We start from the raw sequence: 26,162 nt of genomic DNA on the forward strand, positions 1-26,162 counted from the left end.
GGTGTGTCATTCCCTTCATAAGCCTTCAGGTAGTAACTTCAGCTCACCCTGGGGGAATGTGAAGTGCCCAGGGTCCGGCCTTAACAGGGCTGTGGGTGAAGGAAGGGTTCTTGTTCTTAGAGGGTTCTGTATCCACCAGTGATGTAGAGTGGAGACAGTTCTTCTCAGCTTCTTTTTCTGCCCTAGAGAAACAGTCATGGGAAGGGTGTGTGTGTGTGTGTGTATTGATCAGCCTCACTGGGAACAGTCTCTTGACTTTCACTTGGGAAAGGTAATGGTGGATCCTCCTTTGTGTGTTTGGGTGTGCATGTGTGTTTTGATCAGCCTCACTGGGAACAGTCTCTTGACTCTCACTTGGGGAAAGGTAATGCGGGATCCTCCCCCTACCTCCCAAATAGGACATTTAGCTGCCACACACTTACATGCACATTTTAAAACCTGTGCATTGCGAATAGCAAATACGTATGAGTTCACTGACCTGGTGGGAGGACCAGGGTTCTTTGAATCCCAGGACTCTTAAGAGGGAAGTTGGCACTGACTACAAAGCCAAAGCTTGGTTAACCCAGCTACTGCTTCTCCTTTATGTACCATATTTTGAAGGTTGTTGGTTCTTACACAGAAGCAACTATTGTCCCCCACACCCAGTGTGGTCACCAGGCCCTCTCAACTCCCATCAGTGCTGAAGTTTGCTGCTGTGGCATAAAGTGAACCAATTCCCAGAAACTCCTGCCTATGTAGACTTTAGGCAGAGAGGCAGCATTCAGAGGGCCACCTGGAAGAGAACCCTGCTCAGCCACTTACCTGAGTGAGTTAATGGTGAGCAGTGGGAGTGGCAGTTCCCAGGGCTGGTTGTTGCCAGCATGGAGGTCGCAGTCTTTGTGTCAGCCCGAGCACACAGCCAGCCTTCTCCAGAGGAGCACTGCCATCTCGGTCTTGTTTCCTGAGCGCCGAGTGGGTTGAGGTCACTATTTTGGATGCCCCTCTCCCGGTAGGGAGATTTCACTAGAAACCCACTGTTGCTGTGTCAGGTAGCTCTGCGGTCTGCGGATGCCAGGCCTGGAGAAGGCAGCCAGCTCTCTGTGAAGCTGGTTAATTACATGTGAAGCTGCCAGCAGGACGATTGTTTTTTTCCCATGGATCATTAATAAACCATTCTGGCCTGGCAATTCCATCATCTTCCTCAGCTTTGTCAGACAGATCTTCCTCCTTTTTAGTATAAAGCTTTAAAAATGGCTGGGAGTGGCGAGAGGAAGGGAAAAGAAGAATCTACTTCCATTTAATGCACATGTTTTTCCCTAAGCTGAAAAGTGGCTCCCTGCTTTCAGATCATCTTGGCAGCCAGAATACAAAGGGTTCAAGGCTTGCCATGGGTGGGAAGTGGCTCGGCTCCTAATATTTGCAGCAAACTACAGACAAGGCCTGATATGGAGACGAGGCAACTAGTGCAGCAGATGGCAAATAGTCCTGCTCCACTGGGGCTCCAGATATGCACCATCTTCTTCCTTCAGCCAAGGCAGCCTCATTCCTGCTATGCCTGAGTACAGAAAGCTTTCTGGTTTTTTAGAAACTCCCTTTTTAGGCAAAGATGGAAGAAGGCAAAGCAAATATAATATGGGAAACTCAATCTAGTTATAGACATTTCTTTGTCAAACAAACTAAAATAGAGCTTTTCCTTTGTTGGTTAGAAAAATTTAGGAATGGAAATCTACATTTCTCCAAAGAGCATTGAGTGCAAAGATAAAAACCAAATTATAAATAGAAGTGAGTATGACCCATTCAGTTTCCAAGGACTTGAGCATACAGCCTTCATAATACTGAATTATAGCCTTTCATAGATAGAAGGGATCTAGAGGTTATATATAGTCCAATCAAACATTTCACAGTAATTGAGAAAACTGAGGCATAAAGAAGTTCATCACTTGATGTGCACTTTCACATGGTAAATTCATGGTGGAGCTAAAGTCTCCACATTCCTACTGTATTGCTCTTACCTTTATCCCCACAGTGCCTCACAGACAACAACAGCCTCATCATCCACCTGAAGTACAAGTAATAATTTGAGAATATGACAGTGGCATATAAAAGGGAGTAGGTGATGTGATGGAGGCAGACAGAAGAGGTAAGCAGGTGCATTCTCTTTAAATTGTATTATTTCAGTGAGAAAAGGATGGGAGCCTACGTCAGAGAAGTCATCCAGGGCCTTGGCCTTCTGTAAGGAAACTCCTCCTAGACAGGGTTGCAGAGATAACCGCACACAGATTGAGAACTCATGCCAGAGGAGGAGGAGTACAGGTGTCTGACAGACCTGGAATTTTCCATCGCTTTCCCTGATATGTAGTTGTAGAAAAGCTGCTGTCTATTCATGCCAAATCCAAGCTTCAGATAAGCCCAGAGGAAACCAAGGAGTGCTAAACTCTTATAAGTTGGGGGCTTTTTCTTTCCTTTTTTTTTTTTTTTTGGAGGGGGTTTGCATTGTTTTGATGTTTGAATTGAGAGAGTTGTGGGGAGGTCAAATTGCCCATCTGGGATTGCCCTCAAACTCCCTAGGTGGAACTCCAGCTCAAGCACTCTGTTCTGGTCAAGTTGAGGCAGGGCACAGGGTGGGCCCATGAGTGCCATCCCTTTCCTCCGGTATTCCATGCCCCTGGACCCACTCCCTCTACTCTCCCACAAGGCTGATGCAGGAGCCATGCCATGCTGTCAAGGTCTGGGGGTCTCTCCCACGCTGTAGCAGAGGCTGGTTACCTTCTTGTTAGCAGTGATGTCTGTTTGTCTTTTAAGGGGTTGTCCAAGTGGGAGAGGAACAAGTCACATTTTCCAGCAATTTAATTTTATATACTCTGAATTTTTTCCCCTTTTCCAAAGCACAGCTAAATGGAGCTAAACATACACATGAGGGCTATATTTAGTTCTGATGGTGTGGTAGAGTAGAGAAGGCACAAACATAGAAGTTTATCTGCTACCTAGTAAACATGGGGAGGTATCAGGACTGGAGAATTCAATAGTAATAATAAGCATTTTATGGTGCAATGACAGCTTTGATCCAGGGCATAATTTTCTCGGGATTGCTATTAATTGTGCTTCTGCCTATGAGCGGCCCCCTGGTGAGGGGCTTGGAACACCACACAAGTTAAGCTGTATTAAACATCAATTAAAACAGCATAAAATAGAAACTGAATAAAATACACAAAGGTCAAAGTGGCTGTGAACATGCAGACAAGGCACTGGAGAAAGAAGGGTTAGGGCCTGGTGAGCCTGGTGCACTGGCGGATTCCTGCTCCCAGCTGCTGTTAGCTCCTTTGGAGCCCAGGTTTAGTAGGTTTGTTGGAGAGAGAATTACAGGACCCTCTAGCTTCTCCAAGTTCAATTATCCTCAAAGGGGTTTCAGAAACTACTCGTTGCAGGCAGCAAGACATGAAAAAAGACAACCAAATTCTACCAGCGCTGTCCAACAGAACTTTCTATGTTGGTGGAAATGTTCTTTGTCTCTGCTGTCCAGTACAGTAGCCACATAATGGATACTGAGCACTTGAAATGTGGTTTATACAACTGGTGAATACTCTTTATAAAATTTAAATAATTTTAATGTAAATAGCCACATGGGGCTAGTGGCCACCTCATTAGACAGCATAGGACTCTAGACAAGTCCCCTGCACATTGGGCATTTTGGCGATGTTAGGTTTGCATTGTGTTCTTCCGAAAAAGCGCACCTTCCCCCATGCCAGTGAGTGTTTTCTGTATAACTTTTTTTTTTTTTTGACCCTTACCTCATGCTTTTGACACAAACTTCCATATTTTTTCATAAGGGTCACACGTGATGCCAAGAAATGAGAAGGGAGTCAATGCCAGATCAAATCAGACAACCTTGTCCTTATCCTTGCCGCCTTTTCTCCTGAGAGCCCCCTAGTCAATCTAATACCAAGTGTTTTCCACTCCCAGAGAGAAAAGAAAGGAATGGCTTTGGATCTCTGACTGAAGATCACAGACTGCAGAGTCGTCACTGTTCCCACTGAATATCTGATTAAGTTGCTGAGTCTGACCCTTGAGTTTCCCAGAATTTGCCGGGATTCAGAATTCCCAGATCATCCAGGCAGCACGCTCCTGACAGTCTTTGGTCCTTTTGGCACCTGAACCGAAAATCCCTTTTCCCATAGCTCTTTCAACACTTGTTGAATGCTTATAATGAATCCATTCATTAGGATGACACAGTATAGTGGAACAAAGCACTACACCTGTAATCAGAAATCCCATGTTTAAGTCCTTCTTCCATTTACTAGCTGTGTGACCTTGACAAAATCATTTCACCTCCCTGAGGCTTCATCTTCCCCAATAAAATATGAGTGTGTTGGACTAAATTACCTGTGGGTACTAAGGGGATGAAGAAAAAAGAGCCAGAGAAAGAGGCCCTTATTGCGAAGCCTGTGCTTCCACATAGCCTCCCCCTTCTGATGTCAGCCTACATTTAAAGCAGCCCTTTCCTCAGGCCACTGAGAGGCTTCCAGCAAGTCTAGTTACCACTCACCCCACCCACAGGTTGTTGTCCAGCACCACAGACACCGTGAGCTAGACTGCATGGCATTACTGCCTCTGGTGGTTATTGTACTCATGTGAACCTCAGGGAAGTCAAGACCAGTACCCTATTACTTTGGGTTATCCTCAGAGTTGCCATAAGAAGGCAAGAGGTTCCTTGGCTTGGGCAGCGGGTCCATAAAGCAAGAGGGGTTTGATAGTTACCTGAAGTATGCAGATCTCCATCTCCATGCTGGCTCGAGGGCTGTTTGCCAGCCTTCCCTTACCTAGCAGTCGCTAGTCACTGCTCCAAGGATTATGCCCAGCCGCCCAGAGCCCCTGTGGAGCCATCAACACTGCACAGCTCACAAAGGGCCCTGTAGCATCTCTAATTGAGGAACTGGTGAGCAGACGCCCTCAGCAGAGGTATTTTTAGCTGCAATGATACAGCCTTATCTTTTTGCAGGACGTTTTGTTTAGTTTTTTTGTTTGTTTGTTTTGTTTTGTTTTTAATGAAATAAGTAAAATTGAAGACTGTGGTACTTATACCCCAGTGCCAACACCCAAGAAGTTTTGGCACACACCATCCCCCCCACCCCCCAAACACACACACCACAGGCCTATATAATTAATCCTCTCTAAGACCAGGTGCTGAGGCTCAGAGTTTGCCAGAATATTAGGCCAGAGAGACAGTGTGTACAGAAGCAAGAATAGCTAGAAATAGAGTGGAGGAATGATGCAGACTGGCCCAGTGCAGAGGTGCTTGAGGGCCCTGTGAGCTACCCAGGCAGCTGGTAACGACCCTGGTTCCTGGCGTTCAGACCTTTGATGGATTTGGTGGCTCAAGTGAGTGGGCTTCAACTCCCGGGGAGAGAGTACCCTTGTAGTATACGAAGGATTCAGTTCTATGCCTTGATGACATTTAAATGCTTTCGTTTTCCTTCTCTTCATCCTGTCTGTGGCATGTCATGTTTTCCTTAGATCTTTTATTGTGTAGCATGTGATCAGGGGCTAAAGGACATTCGCAGAGCTTGCTTCAGATCCCGGAGCAGGATCAGGGTAGTGGTTCTCACCCCAGCTGTATACATTGGAATCATGGAATGCGGAGGCTTAGGAAAGCTACTAATGCCTGGGCCTCCCTCCAAAGATTCTGGCTTCATCAAGCACCAGCTTTTTAACTTCCCCAGATTTATTAGTTGATACCAAGGAACAACTTTGATAATTTTGGTAGGCATAATAATGGCATTGTGGTTATGTAAGAAAATGAACATATTTTTTAGAGATGCATACTGAATGAAGTGTTTAAGGTTGAAAATGGCATCATGTCTGGGATATACTTTAAAATGCTTCCACAAACAAAAAGGGGATAGAGATGAAGCAAATATGACAACTTTGGTAATTGTTGGATCTAGATAGTGGTTATATGGAAGTTCATTACTATCCTATTTTCAGTATTTTGAATTTTTCATATCAGAAAAGGGTTTTAAATATATGCGTATATTTTATATAAATATATATTAATGTTGAAGCTCCCCAGGCAATTTTAATATAGAACTAAGATTGAGAACTACTAGTTTAGGAGATTAAATTTGGATCACCATACCCTGAAAGATGTGATTTGTCTTTAGACTTTGTCTAACCTAAGCCTGATCTTTTTGGATAAGTTTTCATGAGTCATCTGAACTCTTGGTAGGTGAGGGACTGGATGGCACAAAGATCAAATTAGACCTATATCTGGAATCTGACTTCAGGAGTGAACAACTAGACAGTATTGTCTCTTTCACTGGATGACCTCACTGTAACCGCCCTGAGCGCTATTATACGTTGGAGTTTACCTGCCTTGTCCCTTGCCAGCACTGCATGTCCCATCCTGTGGACCTCTCTGGCTACACCAGGGCAATGGAAGACAGCTGCAGCTGCATTGTGACACATGCCACAAGAGAGTCCCGATCCCTTAGGTGTGCTCAGCAGTTTCCCAAGTGGTATTTGCCTAAAGCTTGGGCAAGAGGACTGAAACTTGTACCTCCCCCCATTCCCAGGAGTCCACATGCCCTCAGCTCTGCATCCATATGTGTATGAGGCCTCTTTTGTGTCCTCAGTGCCTATTCCAACTCCCAAGCACTATTTTGCTCTGGATGCTCAGCAAGTGGGACAAACAGCAGCTTGTTGCAGCCAACCTAAATGCAGCTCTGGAGCTCAGGCTGGAAGCTTCCGTGCTACATTTACATACCACATCCTTGCTTAGGACCCTAGCTGAGCCACCTCTTCATTTAGGGGCAGGTTGCTAGTTCTTATTTCTTGGGGGGTTTTGTGATTTACACCTAAACATTAAGCTATGAATAGTTTATGTTTTCTTAAGCAATACTGAAGCAGAGGGAGAGCTATATGGACTGCCTACGTCACTCAGCCAGCCAAAGGTTCGCATGGCACCCTCCTTCCCATTCCCCCCGGACCCCTGAGACAGCCCTTTCAGCCAGTACCTGCCAGTGCACAGGTCACCCCCTGCACCTCTGTAGGAGGGCCTGGCTCATCTTTGTTTTCCTCACACAGTCAGAGTCAGCGTTGGTCCCACACTGTCCAGTGCTACATCCAGACTCCAAATGACGGGGTTGCTTCCTCAGCCCAGTCCTAAGAACAAGCCTGCTGTGTGGCCTCATCTGTGTTTCTTCATGGGACTCTGGACAGGAGGAGGCAGTGGCTTTTCCTGACTCTGGCTCACTCTCCAGAGTGCGCCCCCTTTATATACCTCCACTGTCCCACTCTTAGACCATATTGTCATTGTTTCCACCCAAGTGCTGGGTGCCTCGAGGGCAAGGACCACGTCTTTCATCTCCATTGTTCCCTAGCACCTGGCAGGGTGCAGATCACTATATTGGTTCTAAATAAGCAAACTAATGAATATGTGAATCACCGAAGGGCTATGGCAGGGAATGCCTTTACACTAAGGGTCAGAATCCTCACATTTAAAAATTAGTTTCTCAGTCATTTGGGATTATGAACCTAAACTGTGAAATGATCTAGAGCAGCAGTCCCCAACCTTTTTGGCACTAGGGATCAGTTTCGTGGAAGACAATTTTTCCGTGGACTGGTCAGGTGAGGCAATGGTTTGGGGATGAAACTGTTGCACCTCAGATCGTCAGGCATTACATTTGCATAAGGAGCACACAACCTAGATCCCTCACATGTGCAGTTCACTATAGGATTCCAGCTCCTATGAGAATGTAATGCCACTGCTGCTGATCTCTCATGAGGCGAAGCTCTGGCGGTAATGCTCCCTGCCCACCACTCACCTCCTTAGGCAGGGCTCTAGATCAGGGGAGACCCCTGCCTAAGTTAGATTGTAGAGCAGCCTGTGACTGATGAGGGACAGCCTGTAGCTGGTAGTGGCTAGAGAGAAATAACCTATTTGATATTCTTCCTACTTGCCTTTGGAATAAAGGATAATCTCTCTGTCCATTGGTTTCTCCCACTTGATATTCATAGGTCTCTGAGCAGTCTATCCTCTCTCCTACCTTGCCTGGGGCTCTGAGGAGAGTGACCTGCTTGTAGGAGGGTTTCCCTGTGTTTTTCCAGGGCAGTCAGTCAGTTAACACCTAGCCAGTTCTTTTGGAAGTTAGTCCTCCTGAACCTGAATGAAACTTCAGGAACAGTCACTCAGCTTAAGCAAAGCTATGTACAACAAGCACTTCTAGAGTCAGTGGTAGTACTGTCCTATCAGAAACCTGTCGGATCAGTAAGTCTTCTTGCCTCCCATTTGAGTCTAGAGGCTCTCATCCTGGGTATACCTTTGAATCTCCTGGATGTTTTTTAAGCATTGAAGGAAGTCCTGTCACCACCCCTAGAGATTGCAATGTATTTGATATAGCATCTAGATTTGATCTACACTGGTATTTATTACAGCAACAGTGCTGATAATATGAGCCTGGCACTGAGAAGCATTGTCTCCAAGAGTCCTCACTAGAAGGAGCTGGAGTGGCACTTGTCCCCCCGAACAGTCTACTGCTGCCTTCCCTTTCCCGAAGGTAGGTGGGAGAGCAGAGCACCTGTGTCGTCCTCCTTAGCTAGTTCTGAGACGGGACTCCCATATTGCACAGTTGGTGGTGCAGCTTCCCACCCACCCACACGCCCACATGCATATGTACACAAAGCCCAGCCCACTGCTTCTTAACTTTGGGCAGAGCTGTGGAGGGGAGATAGATATATCTGTGGATCAAGATTCAGTTTTGCTTTAGCGGGCAGTTGTGGGGAGAACAGTCCACAGCTGTGTCTGCAATTTGTTACCAGAGATGAAGATTTTTTTAAATTCTAGCTCAAGGAATGCTTCCCTGTATCCATCCCACCAGCTCCCAAGCATCACATCCTACCCATTGGTAGCAGAAGAGCCTGCCTTAGCAGTGAGAGGCAAGGCCAGACACCAGTTGAAATCCCAGACAGCTTCCTACCCTCCCTCTATATCTTGTCAGATATTTCAAGCTTTAAGTCCTTATTTGTGCTCTGCCTACTTGGCTGGCTGTTCTTGCACTTGAGCGGCTTGTTTGCCTGGACAGGTCCAAGCTGTCTGAGCCATCAGCAGCTGCACCTCCTCCCTCGCGCCTTCTGTCTGAGCCAACCTTGATTCACAGTAGTGCAGATGGCCCCAGCCATACCCAGGGATGTCTGCCACTCCCATCCTCTCTCCTGCCCTGCTTTCCCAAGATGAAGGCTCTGGGTCAGACCTTGCCTGCAGGTCAACCTGGGGCTAAAAGGAAGACCGCTCTTAGTTCATGTTCTGGCATATTAATCAGGGTGACATGATAAAAAGAATTTATCTGAAACTCAAAAAACAGGGCAAGGTTTAAGTTCATATTTTGCAGATTAAGTTCATATTCAGCCTTCACCAGAGCTAATCTGTTTTTGCAGATGGCCTTAATCCCACCCACTTTGCTCCCTAAGTATTTCTGGGAGCTGAGAGTCAAAAAAGCAGGTGTCAGAAATCACCTTTCTTCCTTTTCCTACCCTTACCTTATTTTAATATAGATTTTGGCAACTTCTCAAAGTACCAATGCTTAGTTTTTCAATCTGGTTCAAGGTGCTTAAAGGTAGTGCCCTGTAATACACCATTATGATCAATTAGTTTCCCTTCTCCTTGTCTCTTTCCAACAGAAATGTTGGAAATACTATTGGTAACAAGTATGAGAGGGGTCATGGGTGACCTTGTTCAAGAGAAAGATATGGCTGCAGCAGCCCCAGGACACCACTCTGCCTTTCCCCATTGCTGGCTTATTGGTGAGCAGCAGAAATTTGGAGCTGTACAGGAATCAGACGTCCCACCTAGCAGGCTCTGCCAGAGCCAGACATAGCCGTCCACTCTGGCAGCAGCCTATCAAAGGGAGAGAATCCTGGGGGAGTGGTCTACCACGCTGCCCCTTCCACGTTAGATAGGGCCATGCAATGTAAATAGATCATTTGTATTTACATTTGGGTCATCTGCAAACCAAAGGGATCTCAGCAGCTGTTGGAATGCCATTGATACAGCCATACCAACATTTATATTATTCACTCTGATGCCTAGATTACTATTACTGACATTATTTTAAGGCTCTTTCTCCCTTAGAGAAAGCTCTTCCAGCCCTAGGCTGCTTAAATAGGGAGGAACAACTTTTTTTTTTTTTTTTTTTTTTAAGAGACAGAGTCTTGCTGCGTTGCCCAGGCTGGTCTCAACTCTTGGACTCAAGAGTTTCTCCCTCCTCAGCCTCCCTAGTAGCTAGGACTACAGACGTGCACCACCCTGCCCAACAAACCTTTTTTTTTCCATTGAGGAATATCGGGATTAAGATATATTATGGACTTTCTATACAACTTGGAGTGTTTTCTTCAGGATAAGTATATTTTTAATCTTTAATAATGATAAAAATACTTTATTGGCACCTAAGGAGCAATAAAATACTGACTAAGAGGACTGAAGAGGCATCTGCTTCTATCTCTAGAATTTGAAACCAGTCATTTGGTTAGCTCTCACGCTGGAGTGTGCATGGGGCCGTGTGGGTGGCAGAAAATCAAGGGGTCTCATTCCACTGAAATATCATTGTTACCTCAGCCTATAGCTGGTGTCTGGCCTCTTCTCTCCAATTTGGTAAGGAAGAAAGCTCCTCTACCAAAGGGTAGAGCACCTAGGCAGAACACCCAGGAAACTTTTTCTTTCTCTAAAGTCACATGATAGATCACACCAAAGCAGTCAATTTCTTGTTCTTCATAACTGCCCCTATCCTCTTTGTGCGGATTACATGTCTTTTTCTCTTCCTGTTACAATTGTTACTTAACCTCTTAACCACAGGAAACTTGCTTTCTTGGATCCATTATTTTCTTGTGTCTGACCAAATCTTAGTGATCTGCCTGCTTTTGTTTTTGATCCAGAAATTCTAGTCATTTGGAAGTACTGGAACAACGGTCAGCTATAGGCATAGTCCAGGTTCTTGAGGTATAGGTTCCAAGGACCTGAATTGACAATATTTGTCTTAGTCCTTAAAGTAACCATCAGATTCACTGCCAGAAACTTTAGCCATCTACAAAATGTGGCAGATACACTACCACTCCCCCACCCCCATCCCCATCCCCAGTTATGTCAGAGAACATCCCTGAACTGCTCAGCACAGTGTAGAGGGGACAGCAGAGCTCCAAGAGGGATCGTGCCTTCCTCATCCTGCAGTGAGGTGTGATTCAGAAGAGCACACAGCATGCCAGAGGCTTGGAGGTTAGGGTAGGGAGGTTCTTCCCCCTGTTCTCATGTGGCTTACCTGCAAACCTGCCTAGATGGGGACTTACAGAGGGCTCTCATCACCCCAGAGCTACTTGGACTGCTCAAATCAACTATTTAGCTGCTTGCTGCCAGGATGTCCAGGACATGAAGGGGACTGCATAAGTACAACTGCTAATTGCCCAGGAAGATGTTTTCCTGTTGTCCCAGTACAGGGCCACCTCTCAGGCTTCATGTGTTGCATTCACTGAAGTTTTAGACATGAGAGATGGCTCTGTTCTCTCTGGGGAACAAGTCAGGAAAAGATTGCCCAGCTGACTCCTCCCTGGTCTCTGTTCCGAATGAAAAGCCTGCCTTGCGGCCTTCAGCATCTACTACTCCCCATGCCACACCTGATCCCATCTCAAGTCATTTCATACCAGCAGAGGGAAGCCCTGTTCCAACTCCAGCAGCAGCACCACTCGGGGGTGGAGTGGGGGGCAAACTGTGTACCCTTGTGGTATTTTGTAAACTGCAGCAGTGAGGTCTGAACTTCCAGGAGGGAAATGAAATGACCTTGGGTGACAGATTCAGGACAGCCAGCATTTGTCTTGGTTGCTGGTTTCCACATGTTAAATGCTTCCAGTTGCTCCTGACCTTCCTTGCCTGCCTTTGTTGGTCAAGTCCTATAGGCACTGTGGCATTTGTGCAGGGAGCAGGGGAGAGGAAGCTTTTCTGCTTTACTCTGGCACCTGACAAGGGCTTTCTATCCAGCACTGGCATTGCCAGTGGGGAACTGCTGAAGTAGCACTCTAGAGAATCACCCGGGAGACCCCTCTGTCTCCTGCCAAGCTAAACAAACCCTGCCCATGCACTCTTCTGAATCACACCTCATTGCAGCTTTGTTCCTTCTCACCCAGTACTGCTCAGGACACCGCCTTATGGGAAAGTCCTGTGTGTCAGGCAAGAGAAGCACTTGAGGAGAAACAAATTGATATAGGAAGGGGGAGTGCCGCCCAGTCATCTTTTAAGTAGAAAGAAAAGGTCATCGGAGCTGTATGGGGTGCAGGTTGGATTATTGTTGACTCTGCCTTGCTGTGGCAAAAGGGCCAGCTCACTGGGTCCAACCCTGGGCATTGCCAACCCCATCCAGCTGCTGACAGCCCAGCACAAAGAAAACACATGCTGTGTACACAGATGGGTTTGCATGTCAGCATGAGCCCATTTTTAGCCTTTGCCCAGGAAGGGCAGTTCACAACACAGTAATTTAATTAAATTTGCCTCCCTCCATGACCCACATATTTGAAGAGGTTTGGGGGGAAATGAATCTGGCTGAGGAACATGACCCTGCCGCTCTGGCACTGCCCCAGAGCCGAGCCACAGTACCATAAAAGGTCTCACCATCCTGAATACGACCCAGGGCATCTGTCTGCACTGCAGGCTCTCTGGCCGGGCTGCTTGCTGGCACATCTGGCAAAGCAGCCTCTGGAAGCAGTCCGTCTCTATCACGGGGAAGCCACCAGGGGCAAAATAAGGGACTCCCTACCCCCTACTCAAGACCTGCTGGCAACAGCTTTAGCAGTAACTCACAATATTAGCTTTCATCACAGATTTTAGTGTATTTAGAATGGAGAGGGCACAATAAGAGAACCCCCTACCCTCAGCTAACACCGAAGCCTCAATAACAGTTATGATCCTAACTTCATTGCTGTTAAGGCCACATCCCTGTACTTCTGTCCTGGAAATGACCAGTATTTAGGGACCTGAAATTGAATCCCTTACCCTTACTTCCCATGAACTTATTACCACATTTCACATCTCAAATGCCCATTAGTTTTGTCCATTATGCCTGAGCTTAACCCACACTCCAGACTCCAAAGACCTGCCCCTCCCTCCCAGCCAGCTAGTTCCTCCTTCAACTGAGTTCGTCAGCTCATCAGGAGGCCACTTCTCCTGTGGTCACCCCCTGGTCCAGAGAATCTGCCCGTGATGGGTAGTCCTTTCTTATTGCTAACCTGTAACCTCTCGGTCCGCCTTTTCTGTCCTAAGTCAGCTGTACCAAGCCTGCTAGGGAAAAGCATTCTCTTTGGTTATCTTTCTCTCTCCCCATCAATAGCACATCCTCCTAGCTAGCTAACGTCTCTTGTGTAATGATAGCAGCACCTCTGAGAGAAAGGGAATTTCTCTGGCACAGTTCGTCTCAACACCAGCATAACACAGGCTGTTGCTTAGGAGTGGGAATCATTAGACTCAGGCCATTATTGGAGGGGACCGGTCTCTAGGGGAGCTAGCAGAAATTACCGCTCCTTAATAGATGGAAACTCATTTGCCTGAAGCCCCGGCCCTCCTCTTTATTTTCTCTGCATTCCTCACCTCCCATTGCTTCCCAGCTTTGAAGTTGAAAAGAGAGGTAACTCCACCCAATGCAAGATGGCAAATTTCTGCTAAATTAACTTGGTTAGAAGAAATCCTTGCCTGAAAGCACTGTTCTTTTAGAATGTTTCTATTGGGACTTCACTTGAAGCCATCATGAAGGACACAAATTCTAATTAAATGTGTGTCATAAAATTATAGCCAGGGCCACTCTGTTCCCGAGAGAGGATCTGTTGAGATGGAAGGAAGAGGAGACCATTTCCTAGCTTCCTGGACCCCAGTTTCAGGGTAGGCCCCTGAGTCAACCTGGGCTGCCAGAGCTTTCCCTCTGAGGGTCCCTTTGCTTACACAACACTAGGAAGGCCAGGGAGGAAGAGCAGGACTCCGGGCTTCTCTGCTTCTCCAAGGGTCTGCATGACCTTGAACAGACCTCTAACATGATTTAGCTTTCTGCAAGCCCTCCTGGCATGTTGGGATAGATGTTACCTTACTAGCCTGCACTCTTGTAGAGAGAAGGGGAAGGCCATGGAAGCAACACATGCCCCTTTTGGTTTATTAGCTGTGGGGCTGCCATCAGAACACACATGCCCTGAAGAGAAAGGAAAGTTGCCTGATTTCTCAGCTCTTCCTGTTTGAGTGAAATTGTGAGTGGGCACCGTCTCAGAGCATTAAGCACAGATACAGTACTGGTGGGAAAGGCCTTCCCCCATCCCAAAAGGGAACTATAAAGGATTGCACCAAAATGCAAACTCCAGGGGGCACTAATCACTTTGCCATTTCTGTAAATGGCGCCCCCTGGAGTTGTAAGTCATGGTGGCCCTGCAGGTGCTCAGCAATTGTGCTATATCGGGAACCCAAAGACCACAGGTAGGGTCTCTGCATCACCAGCTTTGTGACACCTGGGCAAGGCACATCTTCCTGGGCTTCATTTTCCTCATAAATAAAATGTGAGGCTTCAACTAGATTTTCTGAATTAACTTGGAAGTTCTCATTGCTCTCTCCACATCCTGGAAGTTAGGAACCATGAACCTGTGTTCTGTCTCAGTGTCCATTGCCATCCCCAGGTCAGCCAGCCTTGATAACACACCCAGAATGAGAAGGCACCCTCGGCTAACATGACACCACTAGTCGGAGTGGATGTGGACTTACACATGAAGGGGGAAGAAGGATTAAGGAAAGGGAAAACCTCCAACGGGCACAATGGATGAAACAGCAAGCACACAGAATGGGCCAATGCCTTATTCTTCTTGTGTTCATCCTTCTCTGTGGCTTCAGAGCCTTTTTTCTGACACATTTGCCCACAGCACCTCCAGTGCTTGCCATCTCTCCCCCTCATGAGAGAAACAAAATGAAATGCAAGCATGCTTTGAAACAGCACAGTCTCGTCCTGTCCCTCTGCATCCCCTCTCCTCGTTTCTAATAAAAAAAAAATACTCTTCCCTTTCCCTGGTTCCTTCAGCAGTCTCTTCCTTAGGTTATTTTTTCCTCCCTCTTTTCCTACTCCATCCAGACTTCCCCCTGCCCTTCCTTAAAGAGATGAATTGGAAGAATATGCGGTCGTGTCAGAAGGATGCCATTGTCAATTCACACAGGCAGACACTAATAGGATAAAGTATTATCTGACTTCCTTTAAGTACAGAAATTAAGTCTTCTTGCAATGGTAATAGATTATAACTTATAACCACTGTGGCTGGCAGGCTGCAGAAACAGGCTGTTAGTATCTGAGGCCTCAGCTCCATTTCTGGGCCTATTGTGAGGGATGCACTCAGCATTCCTCCAAACACAGCTGCATGATCCAGGGAACTGGCACTTGGCTCCTGGCTGGAACTGCCTTTGTGGAGAGCTGCCTATAACTCATTCAGTTCACCTGCCGTGGGAGAAGCTGTCTGAATGGTCTTAATGAACCTGGATGAGTGGGCAGGTAAAGGGAGGAAGCCAGGGCCTTGAAGACTGGGAAGAAGTAGCCCGAGGCAAGGAAACCAAACTTTGCACAGGGAACAGTTAGTGTGTGAAAGCTCTTCTCAGTCATCCTTGCTGACTCATTGAGCAGGTAGAGTGACTTATCTAGTGACTAAATCAGCACCAACTTAGAGACACACGGAAATGAGGGTTGAGACCTTAAAGGAACTGTAAAAGAGACTACAAACTAAGGAGTTGCCTTGAAGAGGAAATATCATGAGAAATGTTAGGAAGAAACAGCCATAATTCTTCAAAATGGAGGGCCTCATGCATGATTTCCTAGGTCCTGTCATGGCAGATGAGTGTACTCAAATGGGGATTATGGGACAGGAAACCTGATACAATAATTAATTGAAGGGTTTTTTTTTTATTAGTGGGGCTATAAGGTAGGTGGGGGCTGGGCACGGTGACTGACGGCTATAATCCCAGCACTTTGGGAGCCCGAGGCGGACAGATCGCCTGAGGTTGGGAGTTTGAGACCAGCCTGGCCAGCATGGTGAAACCCTGTCTCTACTAAAAATACAACAATTAGCCAGGCATGGTGGTGTGCGCCTGTAATCCCAGCTACTCAGGAAGCTGAGGCAGGAGAATCGCTTGAACCCGGGAGGCGGAGGTTGCAGTGAGCCGAGATCACGCCATTGCACTCCAGTCTAGGCAACAGAGTGAGACTCTGTCTCAAAAAAAAAAAGGTAGGAGGGTATGAAAGAAACAAGTAGATCAAATACTGTTTCTTTGGCATCCTATAATTGATTTAAACTGTAGTAATTGCTCTACTAATGTTCCTGATTGTACAGAATGAATGAACCTGAAAGGCTAAGTACTATCTTGGTCCGTCTAGCTCCCACACCTAGCTTGAGAATAGCTTCTCATATCAGTGCTTCCCTGCTACAGTTTCAAAACTCTTCTTGATGGGATAAGTGAGCGAAGATCACGCCATCGTCTCAAATGCTAACTTCCTTTGACAAGACAGTTTCTCCCAGGGATATCCCCCACAGGCCTAGGCCAAATCTCTGACTCACTGCAAGGGTCCATGTGCACTGAACTCATAGATATCATTATTTTTATTGGAAAACACAATTTATATAACACTGTCCCTCTGGAATAATACTCTTTTTGTGGACAAATACCAAGTTGCTCCCTCTCTTCTCCCCAGCACACTCCACCCCCTTCCCTATGACTGTGCCTTAATAGAAATGAGGAAGTGGTTCAGAGCAGATCCCTAAGTGAGCCTGTCAGGGTCAGGATTAAATTACATCCCTGAAGGCTGGGTTGCTTCCCCAAGCAGTGGACAGCCTCCAGGATAGGGAACAGGACTATTGTGGGTAGGTGGTTTGGCCCAAGTACTGACAGCAAAGCTGGCATGTACCAGAGGATAAAACCTGTGATCATCCTAAAATCTAATTCTAGCCTCTCATTAGGAAATCAAAATGCATTCTTTCTTCGCCTCTCAGAAAGTTGATCTCCCTGCTTTTCTTCTCCTCTGTTCCATGCCATGAATTTCGCACTAACAGTCCTTCCCCATCCAGGGTCCAGCCAGCCTCTTGCTTGCTAAGGCAGAGGAATCTCCCTGGCTTTCCTCCTTGACTGCATTGCAGCCCCTTAGCCTGTGTATCTGCCATAGAACTCCATTCTTCTCTCATTTGCTCCAATTATGGTGCTTTTTAACTGCCTTTCTTTTCTCCTAGCTCTGCAATACTGTTCGGAAGCTCCATGGGCCCTCTCGGTGCTACCTTCTTCCTCCTAGTGCCTCCCCCCTCCCCACTCCCAGTCCTCGTAACACTTCATGGTCAGGGAGCATTTCATCACTGACGTGAGTAATAAGGCTTTGACTGCTCTGTGCCAGAGAAACATGGGTAGGGGAGAAGACGTTAGGAAGTTTACCTTCTTGGTACAAGGACCTAGGCTTCCCAAGGTCCCAGCCCTCAGCTTGTGCACCACTATCAGCACCTTCACTTTCTTCTGGCTCACCACAAGGAAAGGTAATCTATTCCTGGACTAACTCAATCAGTGCCTTGGGACAGCTATAGTGCTGGTGTAGGGATCAGAGTACAAGGCAAGGTTTTCCTGGGAAGATAGGTATAACCACGTTTCTCACAGTGATTGGGCTTATAGATGCTATTGTCTCTGACTTGTAGATCATCATCCTTCTTCTCTGGAGTAGCACAATAGGCATGTCTCTGGACATACACAGTGTTCAAGAATAGGGGTGGTGATGGGGCTTCTCTGTTGATCTGTATGTTTGAGTGTATTGTCAACTATTATCTAGCATTTTGCTATATGCTGTGGAGCAGTGAGATCTGTATCACACATATACATATATAATTATATATATGTAAAATTTCAGTTCTCACAATCTGAAGTACTGAGGTAGATAGTAATATTGTCTGTATTTTTTAGGTGAAGAAATTGAGTCTTTTCCCAAAGTCACACAGCTAGTAAGTGATGGAACTAGGATTCAACACAGGAAGACTGGCTACAGAGTCTGTGCTTGCAAGCACTATGCTATATTGTATATGTGTGTGTGTGTGTGTGTGTGTGTGTGTATTACATTGATCTAGTTCCTCAAGCCCTTATCACTGCTCCAAGAAGTAACTTACTTCGTTTTAATTTAAAGCAAAGATGAAAACAACATTAACCTGTCCAAACCATTCTTCCTCTTGCATGGGAGAGGGGTGCTTCCTGAAAGGAGTGAGACCAAGAGAGTTGCTTTGAGCCAAAAGCTGCCTTGCAGTTTAGCTGAGGCAGGATTCAGAAATGGCGTGAACAGTGCCTTCATTAGCCGATGGCATTGAGTGCTGAGTGCCAGCAGAGGAGATAAAATCAGACATATGTTTGGATATAAATGTTCCTCTCTCTCTTTTTTCTAATTTTAAGCCCCTGCTGCTTTGTTGCAGCGAAATGATGGAGCCGTAATTATAGGCCCTGGCCCCCTGAGGTAGAAGCCTGGGGTAAGGCCCACTTAGCCCTCTCCCAGTCTCTAACCATTACCACAGAAGGAAGCCAGAGACCATGGACTCTGACCCTCTTCCCAGACAACAATAGGAATTGTCTTGCCAGGGACTCTCTGCTGGTGGTTTCACCCAGCACCCAGCAAGTTGCTGGCCTCAATACATGTTAAATAGCCATGATAAAGCTAATGTCTCTAGGCCTTAGAAACTAGCCTATGTACCTTTACCTCCACTGATAATAGGATCCAGCTGAAGGGTGTTAAAAAGCCCTGGAGCACGTTATAGAAGTGGCAGCTACAGCATGGCACTTAAAGAGCTAGAGCTGGGGTAGATACGGTGGAGAAAAGGAGTGAAAGAGCCTCCCACTATTCTCATTGCTGAGCCGGGTAAGCAAAAACCACTCCATTATGGGGAACCTCTGTGGTCCAGTAGGTGTTTTAAGACCTCCTCTACACTGCAGAGTTTCCAAGGCTGGGAGGAGGCCAAGCCACCTTTTCTCACTGTAATACACCAAGTCTTATCTAGTTCACTCCTTCCCCTTTAGCTGTCACCCTCTGTGGGATCCTGCAGTTTCTGTCTGCCATTGGGCCTAAGAATCAGGAAACTGTTATGTACAGTCCTGATAATCTAACCCCTTAGCACCTGTGGAGCCCCTGTAGTCAGGTCTTAGAGGTCAGAAGAGCCAGTTCTAAAGAGATTGAACAGCTCTAAGAGGAATAAGAGAACACGGACATATCTTAGGAAGGGCCCATTTTAACTGTGTTTTGCTAGTTAAGTATGTTCTTGATAGCCAATAGCAGAGAGAAAGCACATTGACTTAGGGGTCAAGAGACCTGGGCTTTTAGTCCCACCTCCTCCACCAGCAGTGTGACCTTGCATATGTCTTTTAATTTATCTGGGGCTTAGTTTCTTTGACTGTAAAATGTGAAAGGATTAGACTAAATGATTTTTCATGGCTTTCAGTTCTATAATGAATATTCTCTAACTGTGTATCATCAGCAAGAGTCTTTACATCCAACGTGTTGCTGTAACTACCCCCCAACGAGCTACCAACCCGTGTTCCATTCCTAGGTAACAAACCTTGGCCAGGCCAAGGATGAGTCACAGCATTCACGGCTGCATTTTTGGTACTCACGGGATGCCTCTCTGAAAAGCTGTCCCAAGTGCCTGCTACAGAGGAGGATATACCATGATAGCAAAGGAAGGTTACTGCTGTAAAAGTTGAAACTGCACGGATCAAAGGGCAGGCCTGCTGGGGTAAGGAACTCTCCTTGCAGCTCTGAGGATACTTAAATCTAGGATCCATATTCTTAGTCTCCCCCAACTCCTTTGAGGATCCTTTGAAAAGTCCTTCTCCCACAGATTGGAGCTGAATATAGTCTTCCTTGGGACAAATGCATTTGTCCATAGGACTCTTTCCCAAGATTGTTTTAGGCCCATTTCTGTACTTCACTCCTCAGACTGTTAGCCACAGACCCTTAGTCATTGCAGAGTTACTGCATAATTCCCTGTCTGCTCAAATAGCTGTCAAAAAAAAAAAGAAGGGTGTTAGGAAATTGGCTCCTCATCCTCTATTTCTGAAACAGCAACTTCCTCCGCAATTTCCTCTGAATGCATACCCAGGAAGCTGTTTTAAACAGCCTGAGTTGTGTCTTATGGCACTAGGAAAGGGAGTAATTTCTTGCTTTTTCACCTGGTCCTAGCCAAGTCCCACCCTTTGCTCTCCTGCAGTTTTCTTTTGTATTGGGGGTATGGTGGTAAAGGAGAGGCAGGAGGAATGGATCTTTGGTGCCTAGAACTGTGAGTGGCAGTTTATAAGTGTGTGCCCATACATATGTGCTGACACACTGATACCCAGAAATGATGTATATACCCAGGAGGATTAAGAATTGGCCCTTAGCCAACTGCTGCAAAGTGGAGCCTGCTTCTCTTTCCCTCCTCAGTTCCAAAGAGTTCACACCCACTCAGTCCCAATTCCCTGCATTAGTATAAATACTAGCACTGAAGAAGTGCAGGGTCCTGATTCATGCAGCCTCTCTGGACATTATTACTCGGTAAGAATCAGGAGACAGACACGTACCACGAAGACATGTTTGGATTATTTAGCACCCAGAGAACAGAAGCAACACTGCCTGTCGGAAATATAAGCCAAACTACATTATTACAGACCTCTGAAATCCAGGTCCCCCAGGGTCCTCGGGTAGAGCTGGTGCTGCCTGACCAGCAGCTTCTGCTGAGGTGGCATTTAACTTTTGGCCAGGTCCCAGGAGCTGAGGCTGACCCATTTCCCCTGCTTTTCCAGGGCACAGGGAATTTGGTTATACCCCCAACAAAGCCAGGGACTAACACAGTTAGCTTGTGGAAGGTGCACTAGAATCGGGGTGCTTTTATTTAAGCTAAGGAAAGGTTAACAGCTTTAGCATTTTCCCATACTTGAAAATAATTTAACATTTGTCTTTCCCCCATCATATCTCTACCCTCCCCTCCCCGCTTTTTTATTAAATAGAAATGATTGGCTCATAAGAATCTATAGGTTCAGGGTCTTATTCAATTTAACCCTTTGGGGACATTGAATTAAAAATTCAACAATATTTATTAAAATACAAAAATACACTTTTCTCACATTACAATCAGTGTTCTTTTGTTGGCAATTCCCCACCCCACCCCACCCATACCACCCCCTTTCAAATCTGAACCCCTTATTTCCTTTTAAAGCTAAAGTAATAACTGAAAGAAGTTACATCATTAAATGGACCAGAATAACAGAGATCTCTGCCTTCCCCACCCACGCCCACCCTTTCTCTTTCACCTTCTCCTGAGGTGGCCTGGGAGAGGGAAGCTTCCCCTCAGTGTGCTCCATTCAACAGGACCCCATGTGGAACTCCATGTGTGCATGCGTGTCACTTGTAACTGTGGCTCTCAGAGCTTTTTTGTGAACCATCCTGGTTGGGAAAGGCTTCATTACTTTACATGAGCCTGTACCCTTTTCGTCTCTCCTTTTTCTTTGCTACTCATGTTCTGCCCCCACCCCATCACCACAACCGGTTGACATCCGCTGTAATAGTCCCTAATGAATCAGCATTTAGAAAAGTCACCAAATCACAAGCATGAGAAAAGCTTCCACTCCCAAGCTCCCCACTTCAGGCTTCTCCTCCCTCTCCACCTTAAAACAAACAAAATCTTTTTTAAAAATCATAAAATGCCATCATTGTCTACAATCATTTGTCAGATTCCAGGAACAACAGGTGGACATGGCACAATGCTAATTTATGGCCGCCTGTGAATACATTCTCTCTGCTTTACCCTCCCTTCCCACCCCCCTGCTGCCGCACCCCTTCAGGGGCCTCCCCCTCCTGGGAAACCCTGAATAGACACATGCCTTGCAGAGTGGGTTAAGCCCAACTGCAGGAATCTGGTGCAATGTGAAAGCATTAGGCTGAGAGCTACGCCAGCTCCCATCCTTCTCTGCTCCTTCCTAAGCATTCTGTCAGGCAAGGCACACGTGTGTCCCAGTGCACAGACCCCCAAGACTTGTGCACATGGACAAAGACTCAGCCCCTTTAAGGGTTCATTTGAATTTTGGTGGTTTTCCTGCTTAAAATACATGTACAGATCTATCTTCCCCTTAGCCTCCGAAGAAAAATATTATTGCCACTAACATTTTGGCACAGTACAAATTCATGGTGCTTTTTTTTGTATTTTTTAAATAAGATAATTCTGCAAAGACAGCTCTCGGCTTAAGAAAGATGTCTGTAGAAATTGGTATTCCTGTGTCCTATGAAGCATCTTCTAAAAAATGACAAGTTCAGTCTATCCCTCTTGCCCCCTCAGCAGCCCACATCCTACCTCTTTAGGGATGTTTGTTGTTTTAGTTTATTTTATCTCAGCAATTTCAACCTTATACCAGAAATCCCTTCTGGCAGCATAGCAAGTTAACTTGTGGCTTGTACCCCACAACATTCCCAAGATTCCCCCCACCCCCTTTAAATAGAACTTACAAGTTAGAAAATATTTTTGTTTTGACTTTTTGTTTTTAAATTTTAATATAATCTGTTTTAACCAGCCCATAGATTTAATATATAAGCATATACAAGAAAAAGTCTCTCCCCACTCTGTACAAAAGTTGCTGTCTTTGTGTGCATTCTATTGCATTTTATAAGTTTTTTGGGGGAGGGGAGTCATATTTGAGTTTCCTGTACCTTGTCCTTGGTATGGGTCTGAATTATATAAGGTTCAGAGATAGTGGTGACTGTGGGGTGCAGAGAGTTCCCCAGGCTGTTTTCTGTCCAGTGGGCCCCATGTGCTGGTTTGTAGGTGTTGTAGTTAATATGGTCATGAATTGTGGGCAGCACTACTGCCCCCTCACCTGATACACCGGACGGAGCTGCTGTTGCTGCTGCTGCTGATGTTGCTGCTGGGATGTCTTCGTCCACCTGGATAATCTCAACAGTCCGGGCGGCTGTGACTGTACTCCGCTGCTGGTGCCGCTTACGAAGTTTATAGAAGACAATCAACATGGCGGCAGCTAGCAGAGTCACTGCCACAAAGCAGCCAATTATGATCTTGGTGGTCTTCATGACTTCATCCAGACTGGTTTGCATCTTGTCAGTGGTGTCTGTCGCGGGTACTGCCACCTGCTTGGGAACACGGGTGGTCTGAATGAGCACCGTGGTAGAGGTGGTATATGCCGGCTGGTAACCAGTGGACGTGGTAGGAACAGGCTTGTACTTTCGCGTTGTGTCTTCAGGCGAGATCTCTGTGGTCTCCACTGTTACTGTGGTGAAGAAGCTGTAGTTGGAGGTGTTGAGCTCGGCCGTGCTCACATTTAGGTAGGCCGAGGCGTTGGAGTTGCCTGCCACATTGGTCACCATGCATGTGTATACCCCAGTGTCTGAAAGCAGCACGTGGGAAAAGTTCAAGGTGCCGTCGTTGAGGACAGAGATCCGTGGGTGGCGGGAGGCGTGGCTGAGCACTGTCCCATTGGGCAGCAACCACTTCACGGAGGACATAGGGGGAGTCCGACACTTAAGTTCTGCCATCCGACCCTCAGAAATATTGAGGTCTCGAGGTGCATCCATGATGAAGGGGGCAGAGCACTGGAAAGAGGCCTGGTCCACCTCCACGAGGTAGCGGCCTCGCATGTGCATGGGAGCATGACAGCGGCCACAGCAGGTGGAATTGGTGGGTATATACTCTCGAAGCCACCAGGCTAGCCACAGAATGTCACAATCACAGTTCCAAGGATTGTGGTGTAGGTGCAACTCCACCAGGTACCTCAGCGGGGTAAAGAGGTCATGGGGCAAAGAAGAGAGGTTATTGTGGGCCAAGTTGAGTTCCACAAGTGAAGCCAGCCCGTCAAAAGCATTCCGCTCAATCAGGCTGACCTGTGAGTTCATGACCCAGAGCTTCTTGAGGGAGCTCAGGCCGTGGAAGGAGCCAGGCCTGATCTCAGGGAAGTGGTTCCCTGACATCTCCAGCTCCTCCAGCCCCACCAGGGGGGTTAGATTGGGCATGTCTTTAATGTTACACATGCCCAAGTTCAGGTATTTGAGGTTGAACAGCCCCTCAAAAGCTCCCTCAGAGATATACTCCAGCTTCTTGAGCTCCCCCAAGTCCAGGCGCATGAGGGAGGGCACCCGGTTGAAGGCGTAAGAGGGGATGCTTTCGATGGGGTTGTTGCGAAGCCAGAGCTCCCGCAGCTTGGACAGGTATTCAAAGGCCCCGCTAGGGATGACTGTCAGCCAGTTGTCGAACAGCTCCAGGGTGTTGAGGCTGGCCAGGCCATTGAAGGCCCCCACCTCAATCTGCCGGATGGAGTTCCTGCCCAACTGCAGGACCTCCAGGTGGTGGAGGTGGCGGAAGGTGTCGGCCTGGATCATCTGGATGTTGTTCTCCATGAGGTTGAGGTACCGGGTGTTGGAGGGAATACCCTGCGGGACCTCGGAGAGGCCCCGGCGGGTGCACACCACCTTGCTGAACTGGTTACTGCACGAGCAGACAGAGGGGCAGTTCTGGGGCCCGGCTGAGGCGGCAGCAGCGATGGCTGCACACAGAATCCACACTTGCGCCGTGAGGTAGACGACTGGGAGCAGGATGGCATTCCAGGTGTGGTGGTGCACAGTTACCTGCCACAAGAGCTTCATGGTGTGGCACGTTCATAATTCACCATCGCCTGGGATTTTGGCTCGGAAAGGAGAACCAGCCCTACCCCGGCTTAAGTGAGCTAGGAGCTCCTCTTTCCATCTGGAGAAGGAGGTGGGGAGGGGGCGATTAGAGAGACGGAGCGGATCGGCCGAAAAAATTCCTGCTAAACTCGAGCGGCCCCTCGTCTCCCAACCTACCCTCAAGGCAAGCCCTCCGAAAGCTACGACTCTCCCACACTGCAACCGTCCCCACCCAGTTCGCCGTCACCTACCTCGGAAGGAAGGCAGGAAAACACTGGCGTGGTGTCCTTAAGCTTTCTCCACGGGAGCTGGGCACCTCGTTCCCATTCCGACTTCTTAGTTTTAATTAACAAAAGGGGGAAGTGGTGAGGGCGGAGGGGAGGGGAGGGAAGGGGTGGGGGAGACAAAATGGCTTCTAGTAAATCCGGAGTCTGAGCCGGCGAAGCCGCGGAGTTGAGGCGCGCCTGGGAGAGCCAAGGCCCGGCGGGCTATGCAGGTGCATGTCCCCCCCTCCGCCCGAGGAGCGGCGCCACCAGCGTTTCCCGGCTTTGTCCTTGGACCCTGGCACGGGCTCTCTCCAGCCGCCGGAGAAGGCGCTTCATCGCCAAAGTGCGCTCCGGCGGCCCCGGCCCGCTCCCCAGGCCGCCGCCGGAGGGGGTGCGGGGGCGCCCCGAAGCCGCCCAGGCCGCACTCGCTGGATGCTGCGCTCCCTCTCCCTGCGTCGGCCGCTCCGGGCCGGCGGCAGCTGATTGCGGTCGTGAGCTCGCGGGGCGGCGAGAGTTAAGAGGTGTTCGCGGCGCCTTCGCCCTCCCCAGACACACACCCCCTTTCTCCTCGCCTCTTCTCGGAGGGTGGAAGAGACAAAAACCGGGCTCAGTTCTCCAGTCCGCCGGCTGCGGGCGCGCGGGGCGGCGATCCGTCAGGCGCCCGAGGGCCAGTGGCGTGGCAGCTGCGCCCGGACCCGGTCCGCCGGCCGGAGAAGCGCGAGGCGCCCGCGGTCGCGCCTGCACCACAGGCCCCTTCAGAGAGTCCGGGGGCGGGCGCGGGTCCGGCGGCGGCGGCCGCAGCCCCCGGCGGCGCGCAACCGCCCGCCGCTGCCCGGCCCCCGGCGCGCCGCCGGCTCCGGATTTGTGCGGAGGGAGCGAGTTCGCGGCTTTGGCTCCCGGCGCCCTCAGTGGCCGCGCCGCCAGCGGACTGCTGCAGCGGCTTGAGGAGAGGGGGTCGCGGCTGCGGGAAACGCTCCGGAGCCTGGGAACATAGTCCCCGCTGGCTAGCGGCGACGGCGGCAACAGCGGGGCTCCTGTGCGCGGCGCCCACCGTCTCCTCCTCGCGCCGGGCTCGCGGTGTTGCAGGCGGCAGCCACGCAGACTGCTCTCTCATCCTTTTGTCCTTCAGTCAGAACGTGAATGTACTGCTGACGCATACTGTTCTGGGAGAAGATTAGCGTGATGCAGTGCTCTTATGTATTAGCGCTGCTCCCCCTCCGCCGGCTGCCTC

The 26,162-nt window shown here is 48.1% G+C and overlaps 3 protein-coding genes across 5 annotated transcripts in view; 2 read left to right on the plus strand and 1 right to left on the minus strand.

The window, feature by feature from the left end:
• SND1 (staphylococcal nuclease and tudor domain containing 1) overlaps positions 1-26,162 on the plus strand; it is a 443,852-nt gene that overhangs the window by 354,653 nt on the left and 63,037 nt on the right. The gene's annotated exons all lie outside the window — the stretch shown is intronic.
• Positions 21,076-26,075, minus strand: LRRC4 (leucine rich repeat containing 4). 3 transcript variants are annotated; one of them, XM_011939535.1, is made up of 3 exons: positions 25,983-26,075; positions 24,917-25,000; positions 21,076-24,744 (listed from the first exon to the last, which is right to left on the minus strand). In XM_011939535.1, exon 3 carries the CDS (start codon positions 24,642-24,644, stop codon positions 22,680-22,682), a length of 1,965 nt encoding a protein of 654 aa, XP_011794925.1. In that variant the 5' UTR covers positions 24,645-24,744; positions 24,917-25,000; positions 25,983-26,075; the 3' UTR covers positions 21,076-22,679. The 3 variants fall into 3 exon arrangements, with proteins under 3 accessions (XP_011794925.1, XP_011794926.1, XP_011794924.1); XM_011939536.1 differs by lacking the exon at positions 25,983-26,075 and adding an exon at positions 25,489-25,602; XM_011939534.1 differs by lacking the exon at positions 25,983-26,075 and having other exon boundaries at positions 24,917-25,084.
• Positions 25,047-25,690, plus strand: LOC105509988 (formin-like protein 18). The gene has a single exon (XM_011939532.1). The coding sequence runs from the start codon at positions 25,156-25,158 to the stop codon at positions 25,447-25,449; it is 294 nt and encodes a 97-aa protein (XP_011794922.1). The 5' UTR covers positions 25,047-25,155; the 3' UTR covers positions 25,450-25,690.

This window comes from Colobus angolensis, unplaced genomic scaffold (assembly GCF_000951035.1).
Source record: "Colobus angolensis palliatus isolate OR3802 unplaced genomic scaffold, Cang.pa_1.0 Scaffold182, whole genome shotgun sequence".
NCBI lineage: Eukaryota > Metazoa > Chordata > Mammalia > Primates > Cercopithecidae > Colobus > Colobus angolensis.

What these genes read in the sequence shown, in the direction of transcription:
- LOC105509988 (XM_011939532.1), top strand. Translation starts at nt 25,156, where the DNA reads ATGCAGGTGCATGTCCCCCCCTCCGCCCGAGGAGCGGCGCCACCAGCG.
- LRRC4 (XM_011939535.1), bottom strand. Translation starts at nt 24,644, where the DNA reads ATGAAGCTCTTGTGGCAGGTAACTGTGCACCACCACACCTGGAATGCC.